This window comes from Manis pentadactyla, chromosome 4 (assembly GCF_030020395.1).
Source record: "Manis pentadactyla isolate mManPen7 chromosome 4, mManPen7.hap1, whole genome shotgun sequence".
Classification (NCBI taxonomy): Eukaryota; Metazoa; Chordata; class Mammalia; order Pholidota; family Manidae; genus Manis; species Manis pentadactyla.
The window spans coordinates 147051141-147074957 of NC_080022.1; the positions used below are offsets into that span (position 1 = coordinate 147051141).

The 23817-nt window shown below is 37.8% G+C and overlaps 1 protein-coding gene across 1 annotated transcript in view; it reads left to right on the forward strand.

The window, feature by feature from the left end:
• The window catches only part of LOC130683243 (serine/threonine-protein kinase TAO1-like), a 126036-nt gene that overhangs the window by 95248 nt on the left and 6971 nt on the right, over nt 1-23817 (forward strand). The window contains 4 exon segments of the mRNA XM_057499501.1: nt 894-1118; nt 9211-9339; nt 18597-18809; nt 19721-19903. Coding sequence (XP_057355484.1) covers nt 894-1118; nt 9211-9339; nt 18597-18809; nt 19721-19903 — 750 coding nt within the window.

Below are 23817 nucleotides of genomic sequence, written 5' to 3' on the forward strand. Positions count from 1 at the left end.
TTTCTGTTTCCTCCTGAGGTGTTAAATATGCTTTGTAACTAGACACGGGCAGTCATTGCAGAACATCATGAATATACTAAATGCTACTGAATTCCTCACATTAAATGATTAATCATACATTGTGTGAATTTTGCCTCTATTTAAGAATCCAGTTTGTACATTTTTTTCTTTATACTAAGGGCAGTGGTTGCAGAACATCATGAATATACAAAATGCTACTCAGTTGTTCACTTTACATGATTAATCTTACATTATGAATTTTGTCTCTGTTTGAGAATGCAGTTGGTACATTTTTTCATTATAATCAGTGTTTTTTGTGTCCTTTCCAAGAAATATTTGCTGCCCCAAGGTCATGACAATATTCTGTGTTTTCTTCTGCTGTATGATTCTGGATTTTAGGTTTAGGTCAAGTCATTCTTTTCAAATCAATTTCTGTATATAGAATGATTGAGCATTGATTCACTTTGAATACAGAGAACCAGTTGTTACAGCAGGGTTTGTTAAAAACACTTTCCTTTCCTCTTTGAATTAACTTGACTTTTTGGTAGCACATCAATTGACTGAATATATGTGGGTCGGTTTCCAGATTTTACTGTGTACCTTTGCTCTATTCAGTCTGTCCTTATACCAGTACCAGTGTTTTGATTACTGAAGTTTACGTCTTCCAACTTTTTATTCCCCCTCAAAATTTTGGCTATTCTAGGTCTTTTACATTCCCATTTAAATTTTAGAACCAGCTAGTTTGTCTGCTTCTTCAGATGAAATTTTATTAGAAGCTGTTGACTGGGTTCTCCTACATGAATTACCTGCTTAGTTGATAGTGGACTGGTCCAAGATGGTTTTGAAAGAAAAAGGTTTTGCTTTATTTCACTCTTTCCTCTCCATTGCTGTAGGTTACAAGGCAAATACAAGAACAGGAGCCTAGAGAACAAATGTTTTGTTACATCGAAATGAGGCGGCAACATCGAAGAAAGCTGGTGACTCTGGAAAACAAGCTAAAGGCTGAGATGGATGAACATCGTTTCAGATTAGAAAAAGATTTTGAAACTCAGTGTAACAACTTTGCGGCAGAAATGGCGAAACTTATCAAGAAACATCAGGCTGCTCTGGAAAAAGAGGTAGCTGATCAGTATTACTAATGTATTTATTCTAACTTGTGACTATTTCAAATTAACCAAGATGGCATTTTGCTATTAGGGTATCTGTTCACCAGAACCAAGCAAATCAGTTGAGGAAAGGGAGAAATATTTATATAATAGGTAAAATTTCCAGTGCTGAGTCTGGGAACCTGTAGATATGGGATTGATGACTTGATAGTTTTATCGTGTAACAGTGGTTAAGTCAGGTAGATCAGATTGAAGATGATGACGTGACAGGTGAGAAGAGGCCTCCTCCCCAAACCACATATGATACAAAAATATAGTTAATACAACTAACCCTAAAAGATCAACAGGAAAGAAGGCTACCCCAGACTGCTTACACCTGGAAAAAAAAACAAACCTCTAAAAGGGTAACATATGAAAGCCGTGATCTGGAGGGACCCACACTCTTCCCCCACCCCAACTCACTGGCAGAAGGAAGAGAAATGGAGTGGGGATGGGTGGAGGCCTGGGACGGCTGAACACCCAGCCCTGGAGAGCTGCAGTGCTGTGGGAGCACAAACCCACATTGCATGGTGCTCTGGCAGTTAGTGGGGTTGGAAAGCTAAGACAGGAGGAACACTTGGAGAGACTGAGATTCCAGCTGCTTGTGGAAAATGGGGATCCACATCTGGCTGCTCTGGGACAAAAGAAAGGCAGGCAGTATAAGAGACTTCCTAACAGTGAGAGGACTACTAAACGGGCAAGCATTGCATAGGGCTAGCTGCTCAGGAAAAAGGACAGGTAGACAAAATTGTCTAGGTACACTTTGCCCAGCAGATTGGGAACTTTTCAGAAACCTCAGGCGCTACATCCCCCAGGCTGGCTACCCAGCTCCGAGGCCTTCCACCATGATACGCAGCCTGCTGCACCTTCCAGACAGCTGGCACTGGCTTGCAAACCAGTTGCCCCTGCCCTGGTGTCAGTCTAGCCAGAGGGAAGCCCTGCCTACAGCAGCTACAAATGCAAAGCATACAGGGTTACACCTGTGTGTTCGGCCCACTGGTCTGGCTGTGGAGAGAGGCACAGTAGCCAGGAAGCAGGAAACAGCTCTTCCCAACCCCCAGTGACCAGCACCACTCCCCTGCGACCCCCGACTTCCCTCCATGGGCTAAGCAGCTCCAGAGAGTAGACCTTCTGAGTAATAGAGGGTGCCACATATAGATAAGGAACATCAAAGGGATGAAACGCTTTAGAACAGATGGACCTAACAGATATCTACAGAATAGTCCACCAAAAAGCCACAGGATACACATTCTTCTCAGGTTCAACCCCTGATCCCAAAAATGCCAGAAAAAGAATCAAGTGAAAATGAACTCATCAACCTTCCTGAAAGACATTTTAAAAAGAAGTCATAAACATGCTCATAGAGGTACAGAAAAATATTCAAGAACTCAGGAACGAATTCAAGGCAGAGATCCATTCATTATGGAATACAATAGGGGGATTTAAAAGCAGATTAGATATGATAGAGGAGACAATAAATGAAAAAGACAGTAGAGAAGAGGAATACAATGAAGCTGAGGCACAGAAAAAAGGATCTTTAGGAATGAAAGAATATTGAGAGAACTGTGTGACCAATGCAAATGGAACAATATTTGTACTATAGGGGTACCAGAAGAAGAAGAGAGAGTAAAAGGGAAAGTGTCTTTGAGGAGGTAATTGCTGAAAACTTCCCCAGTCTGGGGAAGGAGATAGTCTCTCAGGCCATGGAGGTGCACAGATCTCCCAACACAGGGGACCCAAGGAAGACAACACCAAAACATATAATAATTAAAATGGCAAAGATCAAGGATAAGGACAGAGTATTAAAAGAAGGCACAGAGAGTAAAAAGATCATATACAAAGGAAAACAAATCAGGCTATCATCAGACTATGCAGCTGAAACCTTACAGGCCAGAAGGGAGTGGCATGATATATTTAATGCAATGAAGCAGAAGCAAGAATACTCTACCTGGAAAGATTATCATTTAAAGTTAAAGGAGGGATTCAACAATTTCCAGAAAAGCAAAAGCTGAGAGAATTTACCTCCCACAAACTGTCTCTACAGTGTATTTTGGAGGGACTGCTATAGGTGGAAGTGTACCTAAGGCTAAACAGCTGTCACCAGAGGTCATGAAAGCACAGTAAAGAAAGGAGAAAAATTAATTACTAAGCAAATGCAGAATTAAATCAACTACCACAAAGTAGGTGAAGGGTAGACAAAGAGTACAGAATATGATACCTAATATATAAAGAATGGAGGAGGAAGAAAAAAGAGGAAAAAAAAAAACCTTTGGATTGTGTTTGTAATAGCATAGTAAGTGAGTTTAGTTAGACTCTTAGATAGTAAGGAAGTTACCCTTGAACCTTTGGTAACCACAAATCTAAAGCCTGCAAAGGCAATAAGTACATAATTATCGATAATCACTATAAATGTAAATGGTCTGAATGCACCAATCAAAAGACATAGAGTCACTGAATGGATAACAGAAGAAGAACCGTCTATATGCTGCCTACAAGAGACTCACTTCAAACCCAAAGACATACACAGACTGAAAGTAAAGGGATGGGAAATGATATTTCATGCATCTAATAGGGAGAAAAAAGCAGGAGTTGCAGTACTTGTGTCAGACAAAATAGACTTCAAAACACAGAAAGTAAGAGACAAAGAACGACATTACAGAATGATAAAGGGGTCAGTCCAACAAGAGGATATATAACCATTATAAATATCTATGCACCCAACACAGGATTACCTACTTGTGTGAAACAAATACTAACAGAATTAAAAGGGGAAATAGAATGCAATGCATTCATTTTAGGAGACTTCAACACACCACTCACTCCAAAGGACAAATCAAGTAACATGACAGAGGCACTGAACAACACTTTAGAACAGATGGACCTAACTGATATCTACAGAATGCTCCACCAAAAAGCCACAGTATACACATTCTTCTCAGGTGCACATGGAACATTTTCCAGAATAGATCATGTACTAGGCCACAAAAAGGAGTCTCAGTAAATTCAAAAATATTGAAATTCTACCAACCAGCTTCTCAGACCACAAAGGTATGAACCTAGAAATAAACTACTCAAAGAAAGTGAAAAAGCCCACAAACACATGGAGGCTTAACAACATGCTCCTAAATAATCAGTGGATCAATGACCAAATAAAAACAGATCAAGCAATATATGGAGGCAAATGACAACACTAATTCAACACCACAAAAATCTGTGGGATGCAGCAAAGGCCGTGCTAAGAAGGAAGTTTATTGCAATATGGGCCTTCCTGAGGAAAGAAGAAAAATTCCATATGAACAGTCTAAACTCACAATTAAAAAACCTAGACAAAGAAGAACAAATGAGGCCCAAGTCAGTAGAAGGAGGGACATAATAAAGATTACAGCTCGCTTAAATAAATTGAGAAGATTAAAACAATAGAATCAATGAAAGCAGGAGCTGGTTTTTTGAGAAAATAAGCAAAATAGATAAACCCCTAGCCAGACTTATCAAGAAAAAATAGAGAGTAAACATAAAGAGTATCAGAAATGAAAAGGAAAATCACTACAGACACCACAGAAATACAAAGAATTAGAAGAGAATACTATGAAAAATTGTATGCTAAAAAACTGGATAACCTAGAAGAAATGGACAACATTCAAGAAAAGTACAACCTTCCATGGCTGACCCAGAAAGAAACAGAAAATCTGAACAGACCAATTACCTGCAGCAAAACTGAATTGGTAATCAAAAAACTACCTAAGAGTAAAACTCGTGCACCAGATGGCTTCACTGCTGAATTCTATCGAACATTTAGTGAAGACCTAATACCCATCCTCCTTAAAGTTTTCCAAAGAGTAGAAGAGGAGGGAATACTTCCACCTCATTCTATGAAGCCAGCATCACTCTAATACCAAAACTAGGCAAATACCCCACAAAAAAGAAAATTAGAGACCAATACCCCTGTGAACCTAGGTGCAAAAATACTCAACAAAATCAAATAAAAAAATATACCAACCACATCGTCTATCATGATCAAATATGATTTATTCCACGGATGCAAGGATGGTACAACATTCAGACATCCATCAGCGTCATCCACCACATTGACAAAAACAAAGACAAAAACCACATGACCATCTCCATAGAAGCTGAAAAAGCATTCAACAACATTCAGCATCCATTCATGGTAAAAAATCTCAACAAAATGAGTATAGAGGGCAAGTAACTCAACATAATAAAGGCCATATATGACAAACCCACAGCCAACATCATACTTAACGGTGGGAAGCTGAAAGCTTTTCCTCTAAGATCAGAAAGAAGACAAGGATGCCCACTCTCCCCACTTTTATTCAACATAGTACTGGAGGTCCTAGCCATGGCAATCAGACAACACAAAGAAATAAAAGTTATCCAGATTGGAAAAGAAGAAGTTAAACTGTCACTGTTTGAGATTACATGATATCATACATAAAAATCCCTGAAGAATCCACCCCTACCCTACTAGAACTAATAACTGAATTCAGCAAAGTGGGAGGATACAAAGCTAATACAGAGAAATCTGTTGCATTCCTATACACTAATGATTAACTAGCAGAAAGAGAAATCAGGAAAACAATTCCATTCACAATTGCATCAATAAGAATAAAATACCTAGGGATAAAAACAAATGAAGAAAGTGAAAGACCTATACCCTGAAAACTACAAGACAGTCGAGAGAAAGAAGATACCAATAAACATGGAAAGGAAGATTTAATACTGTCAAAATGGCCATCCTGCCTGAAGCAATCTACTAATTCAATGCAGTGCCTAGCAAAATGCCAACAGCATTCTTCAATGAACTAGATCACATAGTTCTAAAATTCATATGGTACCACGGAAGACCCCAAATAGCCAAAGCAATCATGAGAAGGAAGAATAAAGCAGGTGGGGGATTATGGTCCCTGACTTCAAGCTCTACTGCAAAGACAATTTGGTACTGGCACGAGAACAGACCCACAGACCAGTGGAACACACTAGGGATCCCAGATAAAAACCCAAGCACATATGGTCAGTAAATATATGATAAAGGAGCCATGGACATACAGTGGGGAAACAACAGTGTCTTCAACAACTGGTGTTGGCAAAACTGGACAGCTACATGCAAGAGAATGAAACTAGATTATTGTCTTACCCCATACATGAAAGTAAACTCAAAATGGATCAAAGACCTGAATGTAAGTCATGAAACCATAAAACTCTTAGAAGACAACATATGCAAAAATCTCCTGAACATAAACATGAGCAGCTTTTTCCTGAACACATCTCCTTGGGCAAGGGAAACAAAAGCAAAAATGAACAAATGGGACTACATCAAGGTTCTGTATAGCAAAGGACACCATCAGCAGAACAAAAAGGCATCCGACAGTATGGGAGAATATATTTGTAAATGACATATTTGACAAATGATTAACATCCAAAATATGTAAAGAGCTTACATGCCTCAACACCCAAAAAGCAAATAACCTGATTAAAAAATGGGCACAGGATATGAACAGACACTTCTCCAAAGAAGAAATCCAGATGGGCAACAGGCACTTGGAAAGATGCTCCACATCACTAATTTTAAAAGCACAATGAGCTATCACCTCACACCAGTTAGTATGACCAACATAGAAAAAACTATGAGCAATTATGGTGGCTAGGATGTGGAGAAAGGGGATTCCTCCTACACTGCTGGTGGGAATGTAAACTGGTTCAAGCATTGTGGATAGCAATATGGAGGTTCCTCCAAAAACTGAAAATAGAAATTCCATTTAGTCCGGGAATTCCACTCCTAGGAATTTACCCAGAGAAAACAAGCTGTCAGATTCAAAAAGACATATGCACCCCTATGTTTATTGTAGCACTATTTACAATAGCCATGATATGGAAGCAACCTAAGTGTCCACTAGTAGATGGATGGATAGAGAAGAAGTGGTACATATACACAACAGAATATTTTTCAGCCATACAAAGAAAACAAATCCTACCGTTTGCAACAACATGGATGGAGCTAGAGGGTATTATGCTCAGTGAAATAAGTCAGGGAGAGAAAGACAAATACCAAATGATTTCCCTCATTTGTGGAGTATAACAATGAAGCAAAACTGAAGGAACAAAACAGCAGCAGACTCACAAACTCTGAGAAGCGACTAGCGGTTACCAAAGGAGAGGGGTGTGAGAGGGTGGTTGGGGAGGGAGCGAGAAGGGGATTGAGGCTATTATGATTAGCACACATGGTGTGGGGGGGATCATGGGGAAGACAGTGTAGCACAGAAAAGACATGTAGTGACTGTGGCATCTTACAACACTGATGGACAGTGACTGCAGTGGGGTTTTGAGCAGGGACTTGATATGGGTGAATGTAGTAACCACATTGGTTTTCGTGTGAAACCTTCATAAGAGTGTATATCAATGATAACTTACTAAAAAAAAGTCATTAAGTATTCTGCTCTAGGCCTTGGACACTTTGGTTATATGAGGAGTTTGATAAATCAGTATTTAATTTCGGTTTCAGAAATCATTCATCATTCTCTGTATACTTTTTGGACTTAAATTTATAGTGGCATTTTTATATCAGAAGAACTGAAGAGTACTATAATATACAGAGAATGTTAAAGTAAGAGGGATTAAGAGGGTTTCAGATCCAGATTTAGCCCATTTGTTTACTGCAAATAAGTATCATTCGACTATATGATAAAGTTGCATTTTTTTAGGAGTTACGTGAAAACTTGTCTTCTAATTTCCTTGCTTTCCCATTTGTTTCAATTTATTTTTTGATCATCACAGTTGTCAAGTAAAATGTAAACTTCTCAATAAACTTACACTATACCTTCAAATATGTCTGGCTAGTCCACCCTGAGGCATTTATAGCTACCCTGCTCACCCTTCCCTGCAAAAAAAGAAGAATCACTCTCTCACAGTAATAGAGAATTTAGCAAAATAATTTCTGTTGTAAATGAATATTTGATTTTGAAATAATTTGGTGAGAGAATGTAAAAATATTTAGAATCGTGTTTGGTGTTTACTTTCTTGAATAATTTGTAAAGTGGTAGATACTAACATGTTTAGGAAAGCAATTCATGAAACATGATGTGCAATATGATTTTAGATTCATTTTATATATTTATATCTATGTCTATATATGCCTAGAAAAAATTAGGAAGGATCCGCACCAAAATGTTAATATTGGTTGTCTCTGGCTGGTAAAATCATACAAGATTTTTCTTCTTTGTGTGTTTCTGTATTTCCTAAATGTTCTGCAATGAATATGTATACTTCACCCTTGAATAACATAGGTTTGGACTGCACGGGCTCATTTATACACGTATTGCTTTTCAATAAACATCTTGGAAAATGTTTTGAGAGATGGTTTGAAAGATCATTTTCTTTTTTCTAGCTTTCTTTATTGTAAGAATGCAGTATATAATTTATACAACACACAGAATATGTGTGAATATCTGTTCCTGTTGTTAGTAAGGTTTCCAGTCAGCAGCATGCTGTGTTAAGTTTTTGGGGAGTGAAAAGTTATATGAGGATTTTTTTACTGTGTTGGGAGTCAACACCCCTAATCTCCACATTGTTTATGGGTCAACTATTGCATATATCATCAGAAATAAGATAATATTATACTGGGATTTAATATTTAACATTTTCATATTACTTAAAATACAAATTAAAAGTCAGGGATTAATTTGAAGATGAATGTATTACATTATTTAATATACAAGTCAAGCTAGATAAAAGGTCATAAGTTAATTACATTTGTTTTGCTTTATTGGAGGGGTGTCAGGCAGCATACTCCAGTATGGGGGAAAAAAGGTGAAAACACTGACCCTGTAAAAGATCAGCATTTTAAAGATGAGTTCCATTTTATTGGTTCTCTGAAATTCAAATAAGGATGCTGAGTAATACTTAATAATTTATTGGATATTCTTGCTTTGGTAATGATTATACTGATGTTATATTCTTAGGTGGGAGGAAGTATCCTTGCTAATGTGTATTAAACGGCTGCTTTGAACTTACCTGCTGAGCTAATTTGATCCATTAAAAAAATTTGCTATAGGCTAAAGTGATGTCCAAGGAGGAGGAAAAATTTAAGCAACATCTTCAGGCCCAGCAGAAGAAAGAACTGAACAGCTTTCTGAAGTCCCAGAAGAGAGAATATAAACTTCAGAAGGAACAGCTTAAGAAGGTATTTACTTTATAGAACTTTTCAAGCCACTTACCCGCTTACTGATTATATTCAATAGTGATCTACTCATAGAACCATTAGCATAAATTTTTCTTTTGTTTGTGGCCACTAACTATATATCAGTTTAAGTGAGGACATTGATTATAACCTATTTTCAATGGCTGATATCCTCAGTTGAGTGGGATCTAGAAAGAGTGATCTCTTGAACATTTAAATTATTTTATGAAGCTATTATTTATAATAGCTTTCCTAAGCACTTACTGAGTAACTGAGTCACTAGAAATAAAAATACTTTAGCTGTGAAAAAGAGCCATACATTTCTTCCTTGAAAAGTAAATCATACCTTCTTACTTTGGGCTCAGATTACAATAATTTGTTCTTATTCTGATTTTAACACAGAATAAGGATAAGAGGCATTTCTGCTCATCCCATTTTCTTTAATAGGAAAGCATGCTAATCATGTCTTTGTGGTTACATGATTTCATGTGTATTTGCCCTTTATGTGCTGCTTTCTTGAACTTCTTTTTATCGCAGATGTACTCTAACTTTGAGGAAAGCCATGGTTGTTCCAAGGCAATTTCTGAAAGGGGATTATTATTCAGGATAGTGGTCAGGACATGAAAATGATATGTGTCAGCTATTGCATATTTATTATATTGCAGAGAATATAAATCAACCATCTTTCCCAGGTCTAAGATGATTTTTCAGAGAATATTAACCTTATGGTTCTTTACCTGTTATTCAAGAAAGAAACCAATTCTTTATTAGTTTTGTTGATAAGATACTCAAACACATAAATATAAAAAAATCATATAAAGTTGTAGTTCTCAACTTAAAGATGTCAATGAGAAGACAGAGATAATACAGGCATACACACAAAGAATCATTTGGCTATGTTTTTCAAAATCTCTTGCCAAGGAAATTCCCCACCCACCAAGACTTCTCCAGTTACACCCCCTCTTACAAACTGATGGGCTGAAATTTTTAGCCCATGTAATAAATTATTAGCACACAGATAAATTAATATTGATAATATAACCATAATATCTTTGGTACAGTGCTTTTGTGTGTGTAGGAATTTGACCTATAATTAGATATTCAAGTCTTATTAAGGACATATTGGTGGCACAAAGCCTTGCTATATATATCCTGCCAAGTGAGGTTCATTGATAAGATTTTTCTGACTCGAAAGAGTATAACCTGGTATGTATTCCCATTACTGTAATCTAAAAGCTAAACTCAGTACTAGAACATGGAATTTGAAAAGATGGTAAATAGGATTCCCAACTGTAAATAAATACCAACAAAATGCAGTTCTATAGTTGTTTCTTAGTGAAATGAGCTTTTAGTTTTATAAGTGAATGTGTTGATTTAGATAATCCTTAAGCATATAATTCATAGTCTAACTAATAAGTTCATTTTCTTTTAGAGGGTAGTTTTGTGCATTTGTGTGTGTGTGTGTGTGTGTGTGTGTGTGTGTTCATTTAGAATGATTATTATCGGTATAGAGGAAGGGACATACTAGAGTCTTGGTGGGTGGGGAGTTTCCTTGGCAAAAGATTTTGAAAAACAGCCAAGTGAGCTTTGTGTACATGCCTGTATTATCCCTGTCTTATCACTGACATCTGTAAGTTGAGAACTACAAGCTTATGAGCTTTTTATTTTTATGTGTTTGAATATCTTATTAATGAAAGTAATGAATAATTGGTTTCTTTCTTGAATAACAGATGAAGAACCATAAGGTTAATAGTCTCTGAAAAGTCATCTTAGACCTAGGAAAGATGGCTATATTCTCTACAAGGTTGATGCATTTTAGGTTGAAATATACTAGTATTAATTAGCATCCTCGGGTTTGTATCATTGAATGTATTGTCAACATTCTCATCTTGTCCAGTATAAATAAATTTTTTTTAGGTAGTTTGTGAGATGATATTTAAAATGCTGTAGAAAAACATTGGTCTTGCCTTGTACCGTGGTTATAGTGCTGAATATTAAATCCATTCTAAAAGGTCTCTATTTTCCTATAGTTTTCTTGATTTTCCATTTAATTTCCAAAGTCTTTTATACTGAACCCATCCTTAACTTTGCCAAAAACTTAGCATTTCTATTGTTGAAAATCAAGAAGTGAGACATAACTATATTTTAACCTTGATTTTAATTCGTGTGTGATTTTTACTTGAAAGCACTGCCTTCTTCCCCTTTTGGGGAGGGATTTAAAGAAAGATGCTTTACTTCATTCACCAATCATTGTGTGCTTTCAAAGCTACGAGCCATCATAAATATGGCTGTGCAAAGCTAAAAAGTATGCATGTTTTCTAGTGTATGTTTTCTCTTTTCTTGTCCTACTTCATGGATAACTCAAGAAATGGAAAAATACTACCTACCTCCTTAAGGTCATCGCCCTGCCTGCCCTTGAGAGAGGGCACAAATTAAGTACTTTTACTGAAGATTACCAGCTGCCAAATAATATATTCATGTAGTTAATTTTTATGTATTTTGAACTCAGTTGTTTTTTATCTTGCCAGGCGCTGAATGAAAGCCGGAGCGCCCCAAGGAAAGAAAAACAGGAATGGCTGTCAAAGCAGATAGAGAACATCCAGCATCTCCAAGCCGCGGAAAAGACTGATCTTCTTCAACATCAGAGACAGTGCCTAGGGCTGCAATGCCGTCGCTTCCAAAGAAAGATATTCCTTGGGCGCTGTAACTTGGAGCAGGACCTTGTCATGGAGGTATGTTTAACTGGTGTGAAATCAGAATCTTCCAGAAAAGATGTCAGTCACATCCCACCCTCAAGGCCTGAGAGCGCTTCTGCTTCCCTTTGCCTAAGTCCTTCTTCCCTGGAAACCCAACCCACACGGTTCACCTTCTCCCTCACTTCATATCTCCCCAATTCTGATCACCAAATCCTTCTCCTTCTTTAAATATTCTTGCACTCCTCTCTCTCTCTCTCTCTCTCTCTCTCTCTCTCTTTCTCACACACACACACACACACACACACACACACACACACATGCACACTTTTTTCGGGGGATCTCTCTCTCCCCAAGGAGAATGGAAATTATATGAAGTCCCAGGTTCTGTTCAGGGCTTTATATCCAGTGGATAGATATCTCCAGGCCTTATACCTAGTGGCTGGCCCATAACAGGTATTCAATAAATATGTATTAAGTAAATATTTAATAAATATCAAATCCATGAGTGAAAGAAGTATTAATTTTTAAATGTGAGAAAATTAATTGGATAATTTATGTCTTTTCATCCAAAATGGGTGCCATGAAGATATATACTACCATTTAACATATTTTTATAATCATGAAATTATTCATTGGGCATATGTAGAAACTTATGCCAATGAAAACAATGGTTCTCATTATCAGGTATACCTATGAGCAAAGATCAATTTATTTCCAAGAATGGCTTAAACTTCAAATATAAGTTAATTATTCAAATTCACTAATTAAAGAAATTCAAATTAAAACAATTGAATCAATTCGATAAGATCAGTCTACAAAATTGGTAAGTCCTAGTAGTGGCACGGGAAAGTGGGCAACGTTGGGAAGAGTATAAATTGCTACTGCCATTTTGGAGCATAATTCAGCAGCTTTTACAATTTAATTTGCATGTATCTTCTATCCATCAAATCCACTTCTCAAATTCTATCCTAAAGAAATAATAACATAATCATGTGGTGTATCATGTGTAGATGTTTATTGAAAATTTGTCATAAGCAAAAAATGGAACAACTATGGCATCACAAAGCAGAAGCTTACTATAAAACTTAAAAGAAAGATCTGTATGTCCTGATCTGATCTGGATATTTGTCCATTATATTTTTCGGTAAAGAAAGCATATTATATACCTATAATATATTTTTTTATTCAATTTTAAAACTATATGTTTTCATGCAATAGTTGTGTCATGACAGCATGGGGAAGGTTGGGAAACATATGCACCAAATGTTGGCCCCTGGAGAAGGGGCAGCAGAGGCGAAAGGGCCAAGTCTGGCTTCCTTCGACAGAGAAAAAGAGAGAGTGTGTGTGAGTGTATGTGTGTGTGTTGTATATTTGATCTTTTTAAACTGAAAAAATTGTTGTAACATTTACTGATCATGAGGTAGGTATTCTGAGAGCTTTCCACTTATGAATTCATTTCAGCCTCATGTTAATTTTATGAAACAGCTATGTTATGGTCTCCATTTGAGAAGTGATGAAATTGAAGCACAGAGAGTTTAAGTAATTAACCCAAGGACTCACTGCTAGTTGGTAGCAGAGCCAGGGTTTAGAAAGCAGGCAGTCTAGCCCTAGAGTCTTGTGTTCTTTTTTGTTTGTTTGTTTGTTTGTTAATATTTTGTTAAGGTATGATTTATATACACTCTTATGAAGGTTTCACGTGAAAAAACAATGTGGTTACTACATTTACCCATATTGTCAAGTCCCCACCCATACCCCAATGCAGTCACTGTCCATCAGTGCAGCAAGTTGCCAGAGATCCACTATGTCCCTTCTCTGTGAAACACTATTCTCCCCGTGATCCCCCACACCATGTGTACTAAACATAATACCCCTCAGTCCCCTTCTCCCTCCCTCCCCACCCACCCTCCCACACCCCTCCCCTTTGGTAACCACCAGTTCATTCTTGGAGTCTGAGTCTGCTGCCATTTTGTTCCTTCAGTTTTGCTTCATTGTTATTAGAGTCTTGTGTTCTTAACCACTACACTATACTGGGTATACTGCATGTAATAGAATTGAATGTATACACTGAAGAAATTCAAAGGATGACTTAGAAGTCCTCTTCAAATACAAAATTAGGAAACATAAATGAAAGAGAGTGGAAAGGACATTAAGTCTCTTGGGACAGATTTGATATATCTTAAGCTTATTGCTAAAAATAGTATAAATAGCTAATGAACAGATAAGGAAATTATGCTACCAATTGCCCATTTTCTACAGTTACAGTAATAAAACCCTAATATTTACTGTGCAGCCATTATTAAATCAGAGGATTACATCTATATCCTGGTTATTCTGCTTCTTAGGATTTTTTTCGCCTGGCACTGTACATCAGTAAATTATGCCTTTGTCTTTTGTTATGAATTAGGAGTTAAATAAGAGGCAGACTCAAATGGACTTGGAGCATGCAACGCTACTGCGACATCACGAATCCATGCAAGAACTGGAGTTCCGCCAGCTCAACACAAGGCAGAAGATGCGCTCTGAGCTGATCAGACTGCAGCATCAAGCCGAGCTCACTAACCAGCTGGAGCATAATAAACGGAGAGAACAAGGACTAAGGCGAAAGCATGCCATGGAGGTTCAACAACAGTCTAAGAGTCTAAAGGTAACTTTAGCCTAAGCTTCTTGACAAAGGAGAACAGATAAAAGGCATCATGTAAACACTAAAAGTCTGAGCCAGATGTCTGCCATAAAGAAATTGAATAAGCTTTTTTTCTTTTCATTTTAAGCATGCTTGGTTAGTTTTGATGTAGAGGGTCTGTAGCTACAGATTTCTGCTTATGTATTTCTCAGCAGAGTACCAAAAAATGGCCAGAACATTTTCACTGCAGAAAGTGCCATAAATGAGATTCAAAATTCTTATTTTAACTGTACCCAGATGTCCAATGTTGATACTACAAATATATATCAACATACTAACCTGTTGGCTTCTCTCTGTTGTTCCAAGTTCTATAGTTTTGGGATCTTGTTTCCTCTGAATGTGATTTGTATCCAAAAGAGGCAGTAAGTTCTTGATTAGTACAGAAACCAGTGAATGAAAAATGCCTTTTTACTCCCTCTCCCTTCATTGTCTATACTCATCCTAAGAAGAATAGTGGAATTATCACATTGTTACTCCCATTCTTTCTGTGCTTGATAGCATAGGTAAGACCAGGGCATGTGTAGTTGGAGTGTATTTTTTTAATTAGCACATCAGAGTGAAGCAAGCTATTATTATATGACCTCTTGTAGACAAATAAGGAAAGACAAGTGTTGGTGATATATAATTTCTAAGTACTTTAAATTTTGTATTTGCTTTGCACAGACGAATTTATTCATAGGATACAAAATTCAAAAGATGCCGAAGTGTATTTATTATAAAGTTAAAGGTTTCCCTCTCCTTGTCCTTTAAGCCACCTGGTCCAGGCCCCTCTACCAAAATTAACCAGAGTTAACAATTCCAAGGAATTTTCAAATTTTATAACTTGTAATAAATATGTGAAGTTTAATCACATGCATCTTAATAAACAAAAAACTGAAACAACCCACTATATATGTTGTCATTCATAGTAGTACGTCAATTAATCTGTACAAGTCTGCACATTTTAAACTTTTATTTACATCCAATAAGGCCCAGATCCCACAGTATCTTCTTTACCCCCTTTTTCAAACTCTTTGACAATTTAATTATAGAACTATCATGTAACAACACTTACCTGAGTAACTGTCCTGAAGTGAAGTGAACTTCACTCACAGAAGTAATCTGTGTCAAAACCAGAAGCAAAATCAGAGGTATCTCTGATTCCTATGCAGCTCCATTCATACAGGTTGTCCTGAACAAAATACAGAAGCAAAGCTAAGATTCACCCTTTTCTTGTGAATCTAAGTAAAATGTTACTTTGCTGTATCTTCAAAACAGCTAATGAACATCGCTTCCAGAGTGGCTCATATGTTGACTACCCACATAACCATTATTAGTTAATGCTTATGAAAATCAGAATTCTTAATGATTTTCCAGATTTATTTTGTCTTTGTAGTAGCTACACAGTACAGTTTCCCACCAAAAGATATTTAAAGCATGTCTATAAAATTAATTACAATTTTAAAGTGAGCAGCACCCAGAAGTAAACCACACTGAAAGCTTCCTGGTTTTCTTTGGTCAGACCACAAATCTGATACGACTTCATTACTCTGGGGCTTGGCATAGGTTAGTTGTTTGCTGTTTAACCCTTCCTTTTTTTCCCTGTTGTTACAGCCTTCTCAGTTTGAAAGCTTGTACAACACTAGTCTTATTCTCACAGATACTATTAAAAAATCAAGGGGAAAAATAATGTTTCACAATCATAGTCAGACCTTGGATAGAAAACTTCCTTCTCGTGATACTTAAGCTCAAGATTTTCCATTAAAGAAATTCTTCTGTTACTTTAGTGGGAAAGAAAATCACCATGTTCCTCTTAGTTGTATATATCTACCTACTTGCACAATTTGAACAAAACAGACTCTTTTTCTTTAAATTAAGGTATCATTGATAAACAATCTTATGAAGGTTTCACAAGAGCACATTGTGGTTTCAACATTCACTCATACTATCAATTCACTCATACTATCACCCTCCAACCCCACTGCAGTCACTGTCCATCAGCGTAGTAAGACACTACAGAGTCATTACTTGTCTTCTCCGTGCTGTACTGCCTTCCCCATGACCCACCTATATTGTGAGTGCTAATTATAGTGCCCTTTAATCCCCTTCTCCCTCCCTCCCCACCCACGATCCCCAATCCCTTCCCTTTGGTAACCCTAGTCCCTTTGTGGAGAAAACAGACTCTATTTTAACACCAGGTCATTTCATTTATGTAAGTAACAGTTGCAATTTTTTTAGGTAAATTTTTATTTACTAAGTAATAGCTCAACTGCAATAGTGGCAACTATTCCAGCTTTCTCCAAGACTTTAAGGGGGATAGGAGGACGTCAGTGTGCACACTTAGATAAGCTGACAGTATTTGTAGACACTGGGCACCATTTCTGTGGAATGACTTGGGTAAACACCTATTGTCTATCTGCCATTTCTTCATCTGCCATCAGGTGATGTTTTGTCAGTATTAAGTGATTAAGAAACAACTGGAACACGTTTATCCTGCTTTCACTTGAGTGAAACATTGTGGGATGTAGTTAATTCTTGGTATAAGTATTAATCTTGTTAAAAAAAATTTTCAGGGCATTCCTTTTTGTCATTAGCTAGTGATACGGAGTACTATAGTTTTCTTGGCAAAAATATTTGAATATTTAAAAGTTTTTTAAAGAATGGAGTCTGTTACACAAAGTCAGAAGAGAATTCTAAATTTCATTGTTCCATTCCTAACTTGGAGGAATTTTATTAACCAAGGGCAGTATTTAAGAGCAGTGCTAAGCCAACTAAACCAAGAGTTTGTCTTTCTAGCTAGACATTTCTTGACCCTTCACAGAATAAAGGTACATAACTATGGCTTAGTACCTCAATTGGTGTAAAATGCAGAAAAGGATATATATTTGATTTTGTAGTATTGGAGCAAAGAGCGTGAACTAGTTCCTTGACAAGAGTGTTTGGTCATACATGCATCTGCACACTGACTCAACCATTCAATATCTGGCAATATATATATTGAGGGAAATAATTTCAACTATAGGTTCTGCCTTTGTGTAGTAAATGAGTGTTGTTACTTGTAGGCTTGAGGGATATACCTTATAAAATATATCTCATCTTACTAAGTTTTGTTAAAACTTGAGTTCACAGAAAAATTAACCTGTGATTTAAAGCCAGAGTTTTTCTGTTTCTGAACCCAAATTATTTTATCTCAAAACTGCTTATGTAGTTCATGTCTGTTATCATTACCGCAAGAAGGGTTGTTGTCCCTTCCCTTGCCTCATAACTTTTCTTTGACCTTTGAAAGATTAGTTAACTTTCAGGTTTTTGCTCATGATGCTAAAGAGTAAACCCTTATGAAGTAGTTTCTACCTAGTTCAGTATCGTAAGGAAAAGACAATTGTAATAACAGTATCAGTCAGTTACTAGTACCCTACTTTTATGGGGTCCATCACAGACTATATTTACAGTTGAGATTGTCATTAAAAGAAATTGGAGCAAAATGTCTTAGACAAGGAACAGAGTAAATATACTTATTTTCTGCTTCAGAGATCTGATAAAATACTGACTGGCCAGTAAAATTATTTTATATATACTAAGTGCATGAAAAGAAATATAATTTTCTGCCATCTATATACACAGTTATCAAAGGTAATTTTAATATTTACTCACTTCACTAAATTAAAAACAAAATAAATGTTGCCTGAAGTACTATGATAAATGAAGTTCTTGGTATTCTTATGTTTTAGAGTTTGTTATAAAATTGCATGGAATCCAATGGTTTGACCCAAGTATAGAGGTACCTGTCACCTTATGATCTGAGTTTTTGTTTCCTCTTCTTTTCTATTCTAGCCTTTTCATGTAAGCATAAGCTATACCAAATGCCATATGTTAAAAATTATATGTCTTGTTTCTTTTCTTTACAGTCTAAAAAACTCCAAATCAAAAAGCAGTTCCAGGACACCTGTAAAATCCAAACCAGACAGTACAAAGCTTTAAGAAAACACTTACAGGAATCTACACCAAAGAGTGAGCGCAAAGCTGTTCTGAAACGGCTTAAGGAGGAGCAGACCCGGAAGTTAGCCATCTTAGCTGAGCAGTGTGACCACAGCAATTGTGAAATGCTTTCCACTCAAGCCGTAAGTTTATTTTACTTAGGCAAAACAAATATAGTGCCCCTTTCCTTCCACCACATTAATAAAATCCCAACAATTAAAATATTAAGGTGGAAATGAAAATTCTGCGGCATCTTGGGAAATAGTGCTGCTGGTCCATATTCTTCTTGTTCTCAGCATTGCTTGGAAATATGCATGATGTATATATAATCCTCTTTGATACACTTGGACATGAGGTTCTACATAGGCTCTCTGCTGGTGCCTTGCAGGGGTTTAGTACAGATACCAGCAGCATATCAAGATTGGAGAAGCAGCTTTGTTAAGCAGTGTTTGAAAAGTAGTACTTGATTGGGAATCCAGGTGGTTCCATTTGAGTGCAGATACAAAATATCTGCTATGTTAAGTTTACGGATATTTTCTTAATTGGCCAGATAGTAAATATTTTAGGCTTTGTGGGCCAGGAGGAAAAATTGGGGTTATTATGTGGGTATTTACATTGCCATTTAAAATATGTCCATTTCAGATTGTAAAAACCATTCCTAATTAGTGGGCTGTTGAAAAACAAAAACAAAAATCAGGTAGCTGTTCAGATTTGGCCCATAAGCTGTAGCATGCTTGTCCCTGTTCTATAGTTATTTCCACTGGAGAGAAAAGATTCAGAGTCTTATATCAATCAGAATCTATATTTTTCTTTAAAAAAATAATGATTATTTAGGCATCATCCAAGTAGCTTATGATAGCTTTATCCTTATAATGCCATCATTGGTACTATGTTTTCCTTTTTTCGGAGATGTTTACTCCAAGATGTAAGCGAGAACAGCTGTGCCCTATAGAAGAGTAGTCTGTCTTAACTTACACCTCCTCCTTTCCAGACGTCATGAAAAGATAGCTCATAGCTCATAGGAGGATATATCTGTTTTCTTTCTCTCTTTCAGCTGCATTTGGATGAAGCACAGGAGGCAGAGTGCCAGGTTTTGAAAATGCAGCTGCAGCAGAAACTGGAGCTGCTGAATGCATATCACAGCAAAATCAAGCTGCAGGCTGAGGCACAAGATGATCGAGAGCTTCGGGAGCTTGAACAGAGGGTCTCCTACCGCAGGGCACTCATACAACAACAGGTATAAGTAATAGAAAAAAGTAATTGTGGGGAGGTGGAGTCAAGATGGCGGCATGAGTAGAGCAGTGGAAATCTCCTCCCAAAACCATATATATATATATATATATATATATATATATATACACATACATATTTGGTATCATTAATCTACAATTACATGAAGAACATTATGTTTACTAGGATCCCCCCTTCACCAAGTCCCCCCCACAGGCACCTTCACAGTCACTGTCCATCAGCGTAGTAAGATGCTGTAAAATCACTACTTGTCTTCTCTGTGTTGTAGAGCCTGCCCTGTACCCCCCCATATTATACATACTAATTGTAATGCTCCCTTTCTTTTCCCCACCCTTACCCTCCCTTGCCAGCCATCCTCCCCAGTCCCTTTCCCTTTGGTAACTGTTAGTCCATTCTTGGGTTCTGTGATTCTGCTGTTTTGTTCCTTCAGTTTTTCTTTGTTCTTATACTCCACATATGAGTGAAATCATTTGGTACTTGTATTTCTCTGCCTGGCTTATTTCACTGAGCATAATACCCTCTAGCTCCACCCATGTTGTTGCAAATGGTAGGATTTGTTTTCTTCCTATGGCTGAATAATATTCCATTGTGTATATGTACCACCTCTTCTTTATCCATTCATCTACTGATGGACACTTAGGTTGCTTCCATTTCCTGGTTGTTGTAAATAGTGCTGCGATAACATAGGGGTGCATCTGTCTTTTTCAAACTGGGCTGCTGCATTCTTAGGGTAAATTCCTAGGAGTGGAACTGCTGGGTCAAACAGTATTTCTATTTTAAGCATTTCGAGGAACCCTCCATACTGCCTTCCACAATGCTTGAACTAATTTAAATTCCCACCAGCAGTGTAGGAGGGTTCCCCTTACTCCGCAACCTCGCCAACATTTGTTGTTGTTTGTCTTTTGGATGGTGATATTCCTTACTGGTGTGAGGTGATATCTCATTGTGGTTTTAATTTGCATTTCTCTGATGATAAGCAATGTGGAACATCTTTTCATGTGTCTGTTGGCCATCTGAATTTCTTCTTTAGAGAACTGTTTATTCAGCTCCTCTGCCCATTTTTAATTGGATTATTTGCTTTTTTTTGTTGAGGCATGTGAGCTCTTTATATTTGGATGTCAACCCTTTATCGGATCTCTCATTTATGAATATATTCTCCCATACTGTAGGGTACCTTTTCAATCTATTGATGGTGTCCTTTGCTGTACAGAAGCTTTTCAGCTTGATATAGTCCCACCTGTTCAGTTTTGCTTTTGTTTCCCTTGCCTGGGGAGATATGTTCATAAAGAAGTCGCTCATGTTTCTGTCCAAGAGATTTTTGCCTATGTTTTTTTCTGAGAGTTTTATAGTTTCATGACTTAAATTCAGATCTTTGATCCACTTCAAATTTACTTTTGTGTATGGGGTTAGACAATGATCCAGTTTCATTCTCTTATATGTACCTGTCCAGTTTTGCCAACACCAGCTGTTGAAGAGACTGTCATTTCCCCATTGTATGTCCATGGCTCCTTTATTATATATTAATTGACCATATATGTTTGGGTTAATGTTTGGAGTCTCTATTCTGTTCCACTGGTCTGTGGCTCTGTTCTTGTGCCGGTACCAAATTGTCTTGATTACTGTGGCTTTGTAGTAGAGCTTGAAGTTGGGGAGCAAGATACCCCCGACTTTACTTTTCCTTCTCAGGATTGCTTTGGCTATTTGGGGTATTTGGTAGTTCCATATGAATTTTTGAACTATTTGTTCCAGCCAAAACCATATATATTATTGAAAATACAACAAATACAACTATTCCTAAAAGAGAGACCAGAAGACACAGGGCAAAAGCCAGACTACATCCACAACCTGCGAGAACCCAGTGTCTCACAAAGGGAGTGAGATACACGCTACAGCCATGTGCGACCCGAGCGCCCCTCACCCCAGCTCCTGGCAAGAGGAGAGGAGTCAGAGCGGGGAGGGAGAGGGAGCCCAGGACTGCTAAATAGCCAGCCCCAGCCATCTGCACCGCAGCACAGACACACAGTGTGTGGTGTGCTGGATGCTAGGGAAACAGGACAGGAAGACCTGTGAGTGGGTCCCCACTGCTGGCACCCCTGGGACAAAGAAAAGCGAGTGCCCTTTGAAAATCTTAAAGGGACAGGGGCTTCACAGCTGGATGGAAGCGCCCCAGCACAATCGGCCCAGTAACTGGGAATCCCAGGGAACTCCGGGTGCCCCAACCACCTGCGCAGCACGGAGGCCCCTCATTGTGATAAACAGCCTCCGGCCCGTTCCCCCTCTGGCGCAACTCCACCATAGAGGCAGTGGCCATGCCCAGAGCAACTGGGAAGAGCTTCATCCACAGCAGCTCAGCAAGAATCAGACACCCTGTCTTCGAGCAGCTGCCCAGCACAAGCCACTAGGGGTCACTGTTCTCCCAGGAGAGGAAGGCCACAAAACAGCAAGAAGGGACGTTCTCCCAGCCATCACATGCACCAGCTCCACACAACTACCTCTATCGCCATGAAAAAGCAGAAGAATTTGATCCAGACCAAACTAACAGAGACAACCCCTGAGAAGGAGTAAACCTAACCAATCTTCCTGAAAAAGAATTCAAAATAAAGGTCATAACCATGCAGATGGATCTTCAGAGAAATATGCAAGAGCTAAGGGATAAAGTCTGGAGGGAGATTACAGAAATGAAACAATCTCTGGAAGGACTTAAGAGCAGATGACGTGCAAGAGGCCATTAATGGAATAGAAATCAGAGAACAGGAATGCAGAGAAGCTGACACAGAGAGAGATAAAAGGATCTCCAGGAATGAAAGAATATTAAGAGAACTGTGTGACCAACCAAAAGGAACAATATCCACATTATAGGGGTACCAGAAGAAGAAGAAGAGAGAAAAAGGGATAGAAAGTGTCTTTGAAGAAATAATTGCTAAAAACTTCCCCAAACTGGGATAGGAAATAGTTGCTCAGACTACAGAAGCACACTGAACTCCCAATAGAAGGGACCCAAAGAGGACAACACCAAGACACATAATAATTAAAATGGCAAAGATCAAGGACAAGGACAGAGTTTTAAAGGCAGCTAGAGAGAGGAAAAAGGTCACCTACAAAGGAAAACCCATCAGGCTATCATCAGACTTCTCAACAGAAACCTTACAGGCCAGAAGAGAATGGCATGATATATTTAATGCAATGAAACAGAAGGGCCTTGAACCAAGAATACTGTGTATCCAGCACAATTATCATTTAAATATGAAGGAGGGATTAAACAATTCCCAGACAAGCAAAAGTGGAGTGCATTTGCCTCCCACAAACCACCTCTACAGGTATTTTAGAGGGACTGCTCTAGGTGGGAGCACTCCTAAGACTAAATAGATGTCACCAGAGGAAACACAAAAGAGCACAGAATAAAACAACCAACATATAAAGAATGGAGGAGGAGGAATAAGAAGGGAGAGAAATAAAGAATCACCAGACAGTGTTTATAACAGCTCAATAAGCGAGTTAAGTTAGACAGTAAGATACCAAAGAAGCTAACCTTGAACCTTTAGTAACCATGAATGTAAAGCCAGCAATGGCAATAAGTACATATCTTTCAATAATCACCCTACATGTAAATGGACTGTATGCACCAATCAAAAGACACAGAGTAATAGAATGGATAAAAAAGCAAGACCCATCTATATGCTGCTTACAAGAGGCGCACCTCAGACCCAAAGACATGCACAGACTAAATGTCAAGGGATGGAAAAAGATATTTCATGCAAACAACAGGGGGAAAAAAGCAGGTGTTGCAGTACTAGTATCAGACAAAACAGATTTCAAAACAAAGAAAGTAACAAGAGATAAAGAAGGACATTACATAATGATAAAGGGCTCAGTCCAACAAGAGGATATAACCATTCTAAA